Source organism: Rhinoderma darwinii, chromosome 1, assembly GCF_050947455.1.
Source record: "Rhinoderma darwinii isolate aRhiDar2 chromosome 1, aRhiDar2.hap1, whole genome shotgun sequence".
Lineage (NCBI taxonomy): Eukaryota > Metazoa > Chordata > Amphibia > Anura > Rhinodermatidae > Rhinoderma > Rhinoderma darwinii.
In genome coordinates, this window is record NC_134687.1 from 435,160,417 (window position 1) to 435,174,223 (window position 13,807).

The 13,807-nt window shown below is 41.9% G+C and overlaps 1 protein-coding gene across 1 annotated transcript in view; it reads right to left on the minus strand.

Moving 5' to 3' along the window:
* The window catches only part of LOC142743277 (retinol dehydrogenase 12-like), a 47,749-nt gene extending 34,100 nt beyond the window's left edge, over positions 1-13,649 (minus strand). Inside the window, exons 1-2 of the mRNA XM_075853891.1 lie at positions 13,572-13,649; positions 12,424-12,553 (exon numbers count right to left, since the gene is read on the minus strand). Of these exons, the coding sequence (XP_075710006.1) occupies positions 12,424-12,544 (121 nt within the window). The 5' untranslated portion in view covers positions 12,545-12,553; positions 13,572-13,649. The remainder of the gene's footprint in view (positions 1-12,423; positions 12,554-13,571) is intronic.
* Positions 13,650-13,807: the final 158 nt, after the last annotated feature.

Genomic DNA, 13,807 nt, shown 5'->3' on the forward strand with positions numbered 1-13,807 from the left:
TGGAGGTGCAGGAAGATACGGCAGCTAGCTAGGTAAAACTGTTTGCGTGTGAATTCCAGCACAGCAAGCGTAATCTCGCGAGATCACACTGTAAATGACAGCACAACGTGATCTCGATGTGCTGTGCTGTAAGTCACACACAAACGTTACCGAAGTGTCGAAATTGTGAATAGACATCCCGTCCTGGTTGGACGAAATGTCTATTTACGGTCAAAACACTTCAGTAACGTTAATGTGTGTGTATGTGGCTGCACATAGTGAACAACGTAGCATCACTATGTACAGAGTAAATGAATGGAGAGAAGCGTATGACGCGGATTGGTCAGCGTCATAAGTCTCACCACAACGCCCACTTGGTCAAAATGCAGTTGGGCATTAAGAAAGTCATGAAGCTAAAATAGGTCATAACTTAGTGAAAATAGATTGTTTTTCTAAATTAAAAAAAACACTGCTGTTACCTACATTACAGCGCCGATCACATTATGTAGGAGATAGGGCACTTATAATGTGATGGCAGAGCCTCTTTAAGCTTAGGGCAAGCACCTCAGATATAGTATTTTCTGAAATACTATCTGTACCACACCAGAGAGACCGTGGGAAATTAGGAAGATAAAACAAGTGGCTAAAGAATTGGTGCAGGAAGGAAGGGTTTAGGTTCTCTGAGAACTGGGCCGACTTCTGTCGGCTATTGACTCTACAGTAGGGATGGGCTGCACCAAAATGGGTAGAGTGCCGCAGTGTTGGGGGAGAAGATGGCTAGGAGGTTGGAGAAGTGTTTAAAGTAGGGCTGGATTAATTTGATTAATTCACAGCTAAGCTCTCTACAAGAGAGGCGGGTGGTTCTGCGATCTGCAAGGGGGTGGGGGTGCGATCTACAAGTGGAGGGGAGATCTACATGATCATGTGGGGTTGCCATCTACAATGTGGGGTATTATCTACATAGGGGTGGGGGTGCTATCTGCAAGGGGGCGTGGCACTACGTGGCACTATCTACCTTGACAAATTAAATCCATCTTCAAAGACAGACTGGAAATGGATGAGAATTTGGAGACATTGATGCAAAATGGACAAGAAAAACTAACAATTGATCAGTTTTTAATGCCCATTTTTTTTTTCACGGTCGTGTGACTGTAGCCTAAATTACTATGATGCCAGGAATCCCGTTCACATGTACCATGGTCCAATCACTGTCGTGTGAGTCCGGCAATGTCGTGACGGGACTGTTAGTTCATGTAGTGCATCATTAATTATAGATAATGTTAACCTGTTCCCTGCCGGGGAACACAGAAGTTAATCAATTAGATAGACATTTCTCCAATTGTATTTATGATAAAAGAAAGTATTTGCAGAGGTTAAAAGTTGTGAAGTTACGTACAATAATTATAGCAATACATGTTGAAAAGTTATATATAAGAATTTATTAAATTATTTCTTGGTATTACTGTTAAATAAGCAGGAGAAAAAAATTAAAATATCGAATTCAAAAATCAAAAAAAAAAAAAAAAAAAAAAAAAAAAAAAATCGGCCAGTGTTGAAAAAAATAAAATCTAGAATTAATTTTTGGGCAAAATCGCCCAGTCCTAGTTTAAAGTGTCGTGCCTGGTGGCAACTATAGAGAGCAAGATAGTGTAGATAGGAGATTGTTATTTATTAATGAAATGGAGGGTGGAACGGAAAGAGGGGTCAGAATAGTTCAAAAGGATAATTGCTAACCAATGCGCGAAGCCTACAGAATTACATTGATGAACTGGAATTAACAATAGTGGGGATAATGGAGACTTCGCTGGATGATAGCCATGACTGGGCAGTTAATTTAGAGGGTGTTTTTTTTGCCTTACATCTGTATACTGCAAAAAAAAATAACGTATGGGATAGCAGATTACACTACGGGCAATGTATGTACTGTATACAGTGAGATACGTCGCAGGCCTCTGTCAGAGGTAAACGCTTGTAGCTTGTATCAACTTGCACCTCCAACAGCTCATAGGTCTAAAGTTGCTTGCATAGGACGGATCCAAGGGGGACAACATAGCAAACTCTAGAATCCAGTCGGTCGTGTCAGAAGCCAGATCCAGCCACAGCATCTTCTCGTGGGTTTGTGTCAAACAAAGCTAGAACTAGTAATACCGCCCCCGGGGAGGGGCACTACCCGAAATAAAAGAGGGAACCCGGCCGCCTAAGCGCTTAGAACCTGGCGGCGGCTGCAGCCACTGCTTTATTATTAACAATAGTATTATTGGGAAGATCCGGTGGTGTCACTGTTAATACATGGACAGATGCTCTGTCCGGGGACTTCCACTGCTTTGTTATTCCTGCCAGGGAAAAGCCAGTGACGCTTCTCTGAAAACCCCATTCAGTCCGTTTGAAGATCAGACATCTGGGTAACTGGCTTAGCCATACATTTTCCCTGCAGTGGAAATACTATCAAGACCATGGTATTCTTCATTAGTGGGTGACCCCCCCCTCCCCCTATAGGACTCCCATACATACCATAACCTTTGATAAGTGTCTAGATTTTTGTTTATTCACCACATTTTTATGGTCGGCTGTCCATTTTTTTATTGTACACTATGACTGAATTTTTTTGTGACTGGTCATCTGCTGATACAAGCCAACTGTATACGAACCAAACTTACTGAAATCACAAAATACAAATGTTGCCCCGTTGGTCCACTTTACACTTAGCCTTCTGTCACTTTTAGTGAATACAGTAGAAATCCAAGAACAAAAAAAAAAAAAAAAAAAAAAAAAAAGAAGAAGAAGAGGGTCTGATGTTTTTGCACAAAACATATGACAAAATAACATTGCCAGTCTACTTTGTTTCCAACAAGGAAACAAATGAAAAATAAATTGAAGAAACATTTTACAATCCCCGCTCATTTTCCCGAATGTAATAGAAATACAACATGCAGTTAATGAACCAGCAGCAAGCAGAGCATGGTGACCAGGAGATGTCACTTCCTCTGTGGGGGTGGAGAGGATTGGCACAATTCTAAAGATGCGGCAGGAGTCACACAGAGACCAGGTGGCTTTCTTTCCTTTTGAAGAGCCAGCTACTTACATCTCTGTCAATATTAATTCTTTTATAGGTATCTCACCGTTAAGCTGGATAAAACTTGGAAAAAGTTTTGGTCATTTGGCATTGGTGGGGGCTAAAATAGCCAAATCACAGCATGGTCTTCTGTAAATATGAATTCTAGGAGAACATGCCAGGAGATTCATGGCAGGGAGTGAGAGGGTTTAATAAGAGACGAAAAGTTGTCTATATAAAAATGAAGACATTAGGTCATGTGGAAAATTGAGGTAATTTACTGATAGTTTTGGTAAGTGGATTAGAGGAGAATTAGTATGTTGCTGATTCTGATGATGATAATAAACAACACAAAGTCGGGGGCCACAGCCCTACCAGGAGGCATCTGGAGATAAAAACTACACAAAATCCCACCAGCAATATCTAAAGGGCGATTATAGATTGATCTTCATAATATTATCCTAAACACATAGCGATATTGGGCTACTGGCCAACAGTGGTACGAAGAAGGAAATCTACGGCAGCACTGGATAACTGACCTACTATTGCAAGGCCCCATAATGATCTGAATCACCATTCAGCCTTAGGGTATGTTCACACGCAGTGGTTTCAGGCGTATATTGGGGCGTTTACACCTCGAAAGACGCCTAAAAAAACGGAAGCTGAACGCCTACAAACATCTGCCCATTGAAATCAATGGGAAAAACAGCCTTTAGTTCATATGGGGCGTATTTTTACGCCTCGGTTTTAAAAAACGGAGCTAAAAAAGACGCTCCATAAAGAGAAGTAGTAGGTCACTTCTTGAGGCATTTTTTGGAGCCGATTTTCCATTGAACTCTATGAAAAATGCCTCAAAAAACGCCTCAGAAAACGCTTGAAAAGAAGCTCCAGATTAAAAGAAGCTTCATTTTCAGCTTCAAAAACACCTGAAAATCAGGAGGTTGTTTTCTCTGAAAACAGCTCCGTATTTTCAGACATTTTTGGTTAAGCATGTGAACATACCCTCATTCACATGGCGATATTACGGCTCCATACAATCTACGAGTTGTAGGGAGCTGTAATAGGGCAACATTATACTTTTAACCCCTTCCCGCTGTGGCCACTTTTGATCTTCCGGCCAGAGCCTCATTTTTCAAATCTGACGTGTCGCTTTATGTGCTAATAACTTTGGAATGCTTTTACCTATCCAAGCGATTCAGAGATTGTTTTCTCTATAAATTAAATATTTAATTTGTGAGAAACACCAAAATTGAGAAAATTTGCAAAAATTAGAATTTTTCTAAATTTAAAATGTATCTGCTTGTAAAATTGATAGGAATACCACACAAAATAGTGACTACTTAACATTTCCCATATGTCTACTTTATGTTTGCATCGTTTTTTGAACGTCCTTTTGTTTTTCTAGGACGTTACAAGGCTTAGAACTTTAGCAGCAATTTCTCACATTTTCAAAAGGCTATTTTTATCAGGGACCATATATATTAGAAATCCCCCATAAATGACCCAATTTTAAAAACTGCCCCCTCAAAGTATTCAAAACAGCATTTAGAAAGTTTCTTAACCCTTTAGGCGTTTTACAAGAATTAAAGCAAAGTAAAGGTGAAATTTACAAATGTCAATTTTTTTGCAGAAATTAATTTTTAATTCATTTTTTCTGTAACACAGGAGGTTTTACAAGAGAAACAACTCAATATTTATTGCCCAGATTCTGCAGTTTTTAGAAATATCCCACATGTGGCCCTAGTGTGCTAATGGACAAACACAGGAGCACCTAGTGGATTTTGGGGCCTTCTTTTTATTAGATTATATTTTAGGCACGGTCAGGTTTGAAGAGGTCTTGTGATACCAAAACATAGGAATCACCCCAAAAAAGACCCCATTTTGGAAACTACACCCCACAAGGAATTTATCTAGGGGTGTAGTGAGCATTTTGAAGCCACAGGTGTTTCATAGATTTTATTCGAATTTAGACATGAATACATTTTTTTTTACATTTTTCCATTAAGAGATCGTTTTAGGTAAAAAAATTAATTATATAAAAATCAATTTCCACAAGGAATATAGAATAAAAAGCCCCCCCCCCAACATTTGTAAAGCAACTTCGCCAGAGTATGTAAACACCCACGCAGAAAAAGAGAAACTTGATCCAGCGCTGGGAGTAATATTCCAACTTTATTCCAAATATATAAAAAATTCCATATACAAACGGGTGGATGCATCAGAAAGCAGGCCTACGCGTTTCAGACAAATCACTTGTCCTTACTCATGGCATGTTGCCATGTAAATACCCCATATGTGGCCATAAACAGCTGTTTGGGCACACGGAAAGGCTTAGAATGGAAGGAGCACTGTTTGGCTTTTGGAGAGCAGATTTTGCTGGATTGGTTTTTTGGTACCATGTCGCGTTTGCAAAGCCTGTGGGACAAATCAGTGGACACTCCCCAAAAGTGACTCCATTTGGGAAACTACACACTGAGGAATTTATCTAGTGGTGTAGTGAGCATTTTGACACACAGCTGTTTCATAGATTTTATTAGAATTCGGAAGTGAAAATAAAAATATTTTTTTCCCCAATAAGACCTAGCTTTAGCTCAAAATGTTTCATTTTCTCAACAAATAAAAGGAGAAAAACCCACCCCAACATTTGTAAAGCAATTTCTCCCGAGTATGGCAATACCCCATATTTGGTCAAACTGCAGTTTGGGCACACGGCGGGGCTCAGAAGGGAAGGAGCGGAATTTGGAGTGCAGATTTTGCTGGATTGGTATCTGGTTGCTATGTCGCATTTGCAAAGCCCCTGTGTGACCAAAACAGTGGAAACCCCACAGAAGTGACCGCATTTTGGAAACTACACTCCTCAAAGTATTGACCTAGGGGTGTTTTTCCAGAAATTAGTGTGCACTAGATGTTGCAGAGTGAAAATGGGAATTTTTCCACAGATATGCCAATATGTGGTGCCCATCTTGTGCCACCATAACAAGACAGCTCTCTAATTATTATGCTGTGTTTCCCGGTTTTAGAGACACCCTACATGTGGCCCTAATCTTTTGCCTGGACATTCGACAGGGCTCAGGAGTGAAAGAGTACCATGCGAAATTGAGGCCTAAATTGGCGACTTACAAAGTATTGGTTCACAATTGCAGAGGCTCTGATGTGAAATAATAAAAGAAACCACTGAGAAGTGACCCCATTGTGGAAACTACACCCCTCAAGGCATTTATTAAGGGGTGTAGTGAGCATTTTCACCCCACAGGTCTTTTCCATAAATGATTGGACCAAAGCAAAAATAGCAATTTTTTCCAAATATGCCATTTCCGTGGCAAATATGTTGTGCCCAGCTTGTGCCACTGGAGACACACCCCAAATATTTATAAAAGGGTCCTCCCTGGTTTGGCGATGCCATATATGTGGAAGTAAACTGCTGTTTGAGCACAGTGTAGGGTTCAAAAGGGAGGAATTGCCATTTGGCTTTTGGAGCGTGGATTTTGCTTGGTAGTAGTGTTGTTTGGAGTTTTACTGGTATTTTAGTTTATAATGTGGGGGTACACGTAAGCTAGGCAGAGTACATCAGGGGCATAGTCAGGTGGTATAATAATGGGGTAAAAAAACAATAAAATAATCCATAGGTGTGTAATTCTTCATGCACAGGCCGGTGTCGGACTGATAAATGGTGTTGTTTCTTATCCGCCTTTTGGTACACATTCAAAATTCCCCAAACTGCAAAGGTGTAAAGTGTTGTCCTGGTATAATAGGGGCACCCTCGATTCCAGCAGATATGTTTGGGCCCTCCCCTTCCTGGTTCTCTAATTTTAGGGCCTTGATAAATCACCTCTGGAAACAGAAGAAATGTTCCCCTCGGGCCGGCACAAATGCATAGTTTTCTTTCCTGACTTATTGGAGCCTTAACTTATTTTATTTTTTCATAGATGTAGTGGTATGGGGGCTGTTTTTTTTACGGGACGAGTTATAGTTGTTATTGGCACTATTTTGGGAAACATGTTAATTTTTATCCTTTTTTTTGGGAGGCAAGGTGACCAAAAACCAGCAATTCTGGCATCGTTTTTTTTACGCCGCACACCATGCATTATAAGTTACATCTTAAAGAGGCTCTGTCACCAGATTTTGCAACCCCTATCTGCTATTGCAGCAGATAGGCGCTGCAATGTAGATTACAGTAACGTTTTTATTTTTAAAAAACGAGCATTTTTGGCCAAGTTATGACCATTTTTGTATTTATGCAAATGAGGCTTGCAAAAGTACAACTGGGCGTGTTGAAAAGTAAAAGTACAACTGGGCGTTGTGTATAGAAGTATCATCCACTTCTCTTCAGAACGCCCAGCTTCTGGCAGATCACGCTGTGACGTCACTTCCCCAGGTCCTGCATCGTGTCAGACGAGCGAGGACACATCGGCACCAGAGGCTACAGATGATTCTGCAGCAGCATCAGCGTTTGCAGGTAAGTAGCTACATCGACTTACCTGCAAACACCGATGCTGCTGCAGAATCATCTGTAGCCTCTGGTGCCGATGTGTCCTCGCTCGTCTGACACGATGCAGGACCTGGGGAAGTGACGTCACAGCGTGATCTGCCAGAAGCTGGGCGTTCTGAAGAGAAGTGGATGATACTTCTCGTCAGAATGCCCAGCTAGTAAAAGTAGTAAAAACGCCCCGATGTACGCACATAATACACGCCCAGTTGTACTTTAACTTTTCAACACGCCCAGTTGTACTTTTGCAAGCCTCATTTGCATAAATACAAAAATGGTCATAACTTGGCCAAAAATGCTCGTTTTAAAAAAAATAAAAACGTTACTGTAATCTACATTGCAGCGCCTATCTGCTGCAATAGGAGATAGGGGTTGCAAAATCTGGTGACAGGGCCTCTTTAACTTTATTCTGCGGGTCAGCATGATTCCGGCAATACCAAGTTTATAACACTAGGTTTTACAACTTTTGTAATAAAAATTTTTTTTCTGTCGCCACGTTGTAAGAGCCATAACTTTTACATTTTTTGCGAGATGAGCTATCGTTTTTCTAGGTGCCATTTTTGGATACATGCGACTTTTTGATCACTTTTTTTTTCAAATTTTTGGAAGACTGAGTAATATTTTTATAGTTAAGGTCGTTACAGACGCTATGATAACAAATATGTATGATTTATTATTGTTTTTCTATAAATGACTTAAGGGAAAAAGGGCGATTGTGTTTTATTTATTACAACTTTTATTTCACACTTTTTTTTTAGTTCCACTAGGGTACTTGAAGGTCCAACTGTTTGATTGATGTTCTAATACATCGCACTACCTATGTAGTGCGATGTATTAGAACTGTCAGTTGTTCACTGACAGCAAGCCGATCAGGCTCCGTCTCCAGGCGGGGCCTAATCGGCTTCTGTAATCGCAGACAGGAGGCCATTGTTAGGCCTCCTGCTGCCATAGTTGCAGTCTGCAGCCCTGCCATTGCATGGCAGGGCTGCGGATTTGCTACAAACCACTGAGATGCAGCGATCGCTGCATCTAAGGGGTTAATGGCAGGGATCGGAGCTAGCTCCAGTTCCTGCCATTACAGCCAGGTGTCCGCTGTTTCATACAGCGGACACCCACTGCTGATGACGCCGGCTGAGCTTCTGAGCTGGAAGCTGAGGCGGCGCCATCTTGCCGATGGTACCGGAAGCCTTTTAGGCCCGGCCTCCGAGCTGGGCAGAGGAAGCTTCCATTGCTGGCAGGCTGGGAGGCCAGTATTAGGCCTCAGGCTGCCATTGCAGCCACCGGCAACCCAGCGTTCACGTTGCTGGGGTCCGGTGGCTAAAAACCCCTCAGATGATGCTCTCTCTATTGAACGCAGCATCTGAGGGGGTTAATCGGCCGAATAATCTAAGGCTGTAACATACAGCTGGCACCCGACGTGATGGTGCAGGCTCAGCTCCTGTGCCCGCACTATCACTGCAACATAATGGTACTGTGGTTTGCAGGGAAAGCCCTGCCCGACATCGCTGTATGTACACACAGCGGATGTCGGGAAGGGGTTAAAAGGCCCTACTGCACCTCCATATGACTGATATTTTATTCAAAGGCATACAGAAAAAAAGATTCTGCTAGATTTCTTATGAATCACACAAAAAAAATTGTGGTTTGCTCTATCATACACCATATTACGGCTTGAAAATGCCTTCATAGAGAAGGTGAAATGTTGTATTGGATGAATAAACAGATTTGTTTTTGAGTGCTGCTTCGCTTTCTCTCGATTGATGCCCATATTACAGAAATATTCTCCCCCCGAGAAGTAATGCTTCTCTTACATACAGTGCTGCATAGAGCACCATACAGGGCTTGGCGTCGGAAGAGAGAAGACACATCAGCTCCAGGCGTCAGAGGGTATAGTTGAATCAGCTGCAGCATCTCCATGTGCAGGTAAGCATAGCAAACTCCCTAGAGATGAGCATATTAACCTTTTGGACGCCTGGAACGGATGTATCTGCTTTGTCCGACGACAAGGTTGAAAGACCTGTGGGTGACGTCACGCTGTGTGTCTGCAGTGAAAGAAGCTGTGTGGGAACGATGAGAAGTGTATGATGCTGATTTGTCAGCGTCATACACTTCTATTCACAACGGCCAGTTGGTAAACACAATACACGCCCAGTTGGTAAAACGAGAAAACAAGCCCAGTTGTCCATTGAAAAGCTCATTTGCATAAATATAAAATTGCTCTTAACTTGGGCAAAAATGATCGTTTTTCAAAAAAAACAAAACGTTACTGTTATCTACATTGCAGCGCCGATCACATGCAATAGGAGATAGGGATTTAATAATCTGGTGACAGAGCCTCTTTAAGTGAAAGGGGCTGAGCTGCAATACCACACACATCCTGCGATCAGATGTGGTGCTGTTTTTGGAAGAAGGCAGCCATGTTTTAAAATCCTGAGCAATCGCTTTTAAAAGAGGACCTGTCACTAGGTCATATAAGTTAAACTGGTTAACTGATCTGAATAGCGCTGTCTCCCCGATTCCAGTGCTGTTATTTTTTTTCCTGGACCCCCACCCCCCCGTTCCAGAGACATGGCCCACTGTTGTGTTGGCTCCATCTATGCTAATTTTTCTGTAGCTAGCCAATGGTGTGGAGTTAGCTTCCCTGCCTCTGATGCTGACCAATCAACATGAGGCAGCTTGAGGATTCACACCCTGTTGGCTGACTACAGCAAATTAGCATAGAGGGTCAATGGTGGGACATATCTCTGGAGTGGGGGAAGAGTCCAGTATTAAAAAAAGAAAAAAAAAAACAGCACTGGAATCAAGGAGACCGTGCTATTCAGATCAGTGAACCAGTTCTAGTGACAGGTTCTATTTAAAAACAGCATAGAATAGACTAGTCCGGCATTCGTACCTTTAACAGACCATGTAGACTATATTATTTGTACCTTTAAGTTTTCAACTAAGAAAATATTCTCCTATGCCAACAACAAGTAATAACCCTGTGCATTTCTAGCTGCTACAACTTCCGCCTGTTATTATAATACTAAAGCAGGTAAAAAGCAGAAGGCAAAAATCTATTGGTCAAATAGCAGTATTGCTTTTTGCTGGTCCTGACTAATATGGTGCAGCAACATGTGAGTAGCCTGCCACAGTGTGGGGGTTCTCTCTGACAGGCCTTTGAAGGGGTACATGAACTCTGTCCCAGAACTCTTCCTGGCATTTGACAAGTCTAGGCACCATCTGCTGAATGCAAAAGACTGGCCGGCAAACTTGGTTATCAGAGAACATTTTTCGTTTCCACAAAACCGGCAGCCGACACCAGGTGGGTTCATTATAGTTTCTTAAGGGGCTTTACACTGGCCGATTATCATGCAGACGAGCAATCACTGAATAATAGCGGTGTAAACTGGGCAGCGATCAGCAGATGAACTACCAAACGCTCGATCATCTGCTGGTCATATAGTTTTGTGACCAATACGCCTTTTCACGGCAATCACTAAGGGGCCTTAGGCTAGGCCGTCGCCTTTTCACGGTGGCACAGTCCAAGTCCTGCACGGGTGTCCCGTACAAGCTGGAGCCGCGGCTCTGCTGTCTCATGACAGCTGGGCTCCTGCTCCAACGGCCGAAGTTGATAAAGGCCCCCAGGTCTGCCCTGGGCTTATGCCTATTAGGGTGCACCAGAGGCACGTCCTATTAGATTGCCTGTCAGATTTACACTGACAGGCAATAATGCTCTGGCATACTAAGTATACCAAAGCATTATAGCAGCGATCTAAAGATCGCATAGTAAAGTCCCCTAGTGGGACTAAAAAAAATAAGTAATGTGAAATAAAAATTGTAAAAATAACAGTAAAAAACAAAAGAAAAACAATTTTTCCCCATAAAAAGTGGTTTTAGTTAGTAAAAGTGTAAAAAACAAATAAAACTACACATGTGGCATCGCCGCGACCGTAATGACCCAAACAAATACAAAAAACAATGGCGAAGTTATTTTTTTCCATTGCCCCCTCCCCCAAAGAAGTCATAAAAGTTAATCAATAAGTCCCAAATACCCAAAAGCAGTACCAATCAAAACGAAGTCTAGTCCCGCAAAAAACAAGCCCAAATATCACTACATTGACGGAAAAATTAAAAAATGATGGCTCTTGGAATGCGGCAATGCAAAAACAAATAATTTTAGTTAAAAAAAAAGTTTTTATTGTGCAAAAGTAGTAAAACATAAAAAACCTCCACATATGTGGTATCGCCGTAATCATACCGACCCATAGAATAAAAGCAACATTTTATTTACGCCGCACAGTGAACGGCGTGAATTTAAAACGCATATAACAATGTCAAAATTTCAGGGTTTTTTTTTCTATTCCCCCCCCCCCAAAAAAAAAGTTAATAAAAGTTCATCAAAAGATGATATGTACCCCAAAATGGTGGCATTAAGAAGTACAACTAATCCCGCAACAAACAATTCCTCATATAGCTATGTCGACGGAAAAAAAAAAAAAAAAAAGTTATAGCTATTTGAATGAGACTATAGAAAAACGGAGAAAAAAAAATAGCTTGGTCATTAGGGCCTCAAATAGGCTGGTCACTAAGGGGTTAAAAAAAAGTGAAATATCTGTGTTAACACGGAGATGCGCTGCCGACATGATAACATATGGAGACGAGCGATAGGAGTAACCACTGCTCGTCCACATTCCAAAGCTCCATGTGACAGGAGCAAACGAGAACCCATCAACGATGTCTCGTTGATCGGCGCTCGCTGCTGTGTCAGCCGGTGTAAAAGTCCCTTTAGTTCTACTGATCGGCGTGGGTCCCCCATCAATATGCCATAAATGGATGTTGTGTTAACTTCTTTGAGGACGTTGAAGATAAAGGAATACACTTGTAGTAGGCGGTGAGAAGGGGACCTCTATAGAAACCTGCTCACCTGTTATGAGGACTGTTTTGCCATCCAGTCTTTTTGGATCAAGACAAAGGCGTCTGCTCTTGAAGCGCCGTTGAAGCAAGACTAAGAATAACGCGGCCAGCACAGTCACCAGCACATACATGGTTCCTTCCTGCAAAGGACAAGCAAAATCATCATGTCAAGAATGACAGAAAGAAAAATATAGTCACAGGAGGGAGCGACACACAGATGCACGTCCACCATACTAGTAGATTATATATATAACCAGGTCGCAATGTCCTCGTGCAACATTTTATATATAAAGTCAATGGCGGAGATTTACCAATACCAGTGCACTATATGAATTGTGCAGGGGCTTCGTAAATAGGGTGTTCAGCCCGAACGCCATATTTCTCAACGTACGTAGACTTCTGGCGAAAGTACATTGATAAATCTGCCTCAAAGCAATCGTTTTTATCTCGTATGCTCAACTACAGATGTAGCAGAGATGAATTTGTCATTTAACAGCTTATTTGATGCACCAGGATAACTTACAGAGGCATATATAGTGTTCCAGAAAAGTAGGGAACATCTTACTCTGTAACATAGATGACAGATTTGAAGATCGATGCATTGTAGTGGCGCGGCAAAGCACCACATTTATCATGGTCTTATATACTGGCATTCATGTACGACTGCCACGATGTGATGTAGGGAAGAGATATAGCGATACATGTGTCCCAATGAGATAAAGGGGTTTATTAATTTCTAAAATATCAACACATGGATGTCGATCACTGTCCACAGGTGCAGCGATGACGCGCTTTCATAGTGACGTCACCACTAAACACACTAAACGTCACCACTAAACACAACTCTGCTACATCTGTAGAACATCAATTTTTAAAGTCTTCCCCTTAAATATCATACAAATAGTGACAAATGACAGGCTTTCCAATAAGCCTTTTGCAAATACATTATTATTGCCCCAACTGCATTACAAATAACAAGGGTACTCTTGTTAATGATGGGTTTATTGAAATCCCCCATTGTACTCCAGGGTCCACTAGCAGAAACTAGCTCCATCTACACAAAACGTTCCGTGTCACGCACACACCCGGACACCCGCCCCTCAGTATTTTGCAACAGACGGGACCAGGCAGTGACAGAGCACAACGAATGCAGGTTACCTTGCCCACTACCCAGAGACACCATTCCACTAGCAGCTTAGCGCACTTGTATCAGCTGCTCACAGGCTTCCGCTTATCTTTCAATTCCTATTGGCTGGAGTTGCGCCCGCCTCTGAAACATAGAGTGTGTATAATAAAAATGTCTTCTTCACAGCTTGGCAGCGGCCATATTGCCGAAGTCAATATGAAGCGACTGCTGGCTTGTGAAATATAACAATATGGCGAACTATAAATGG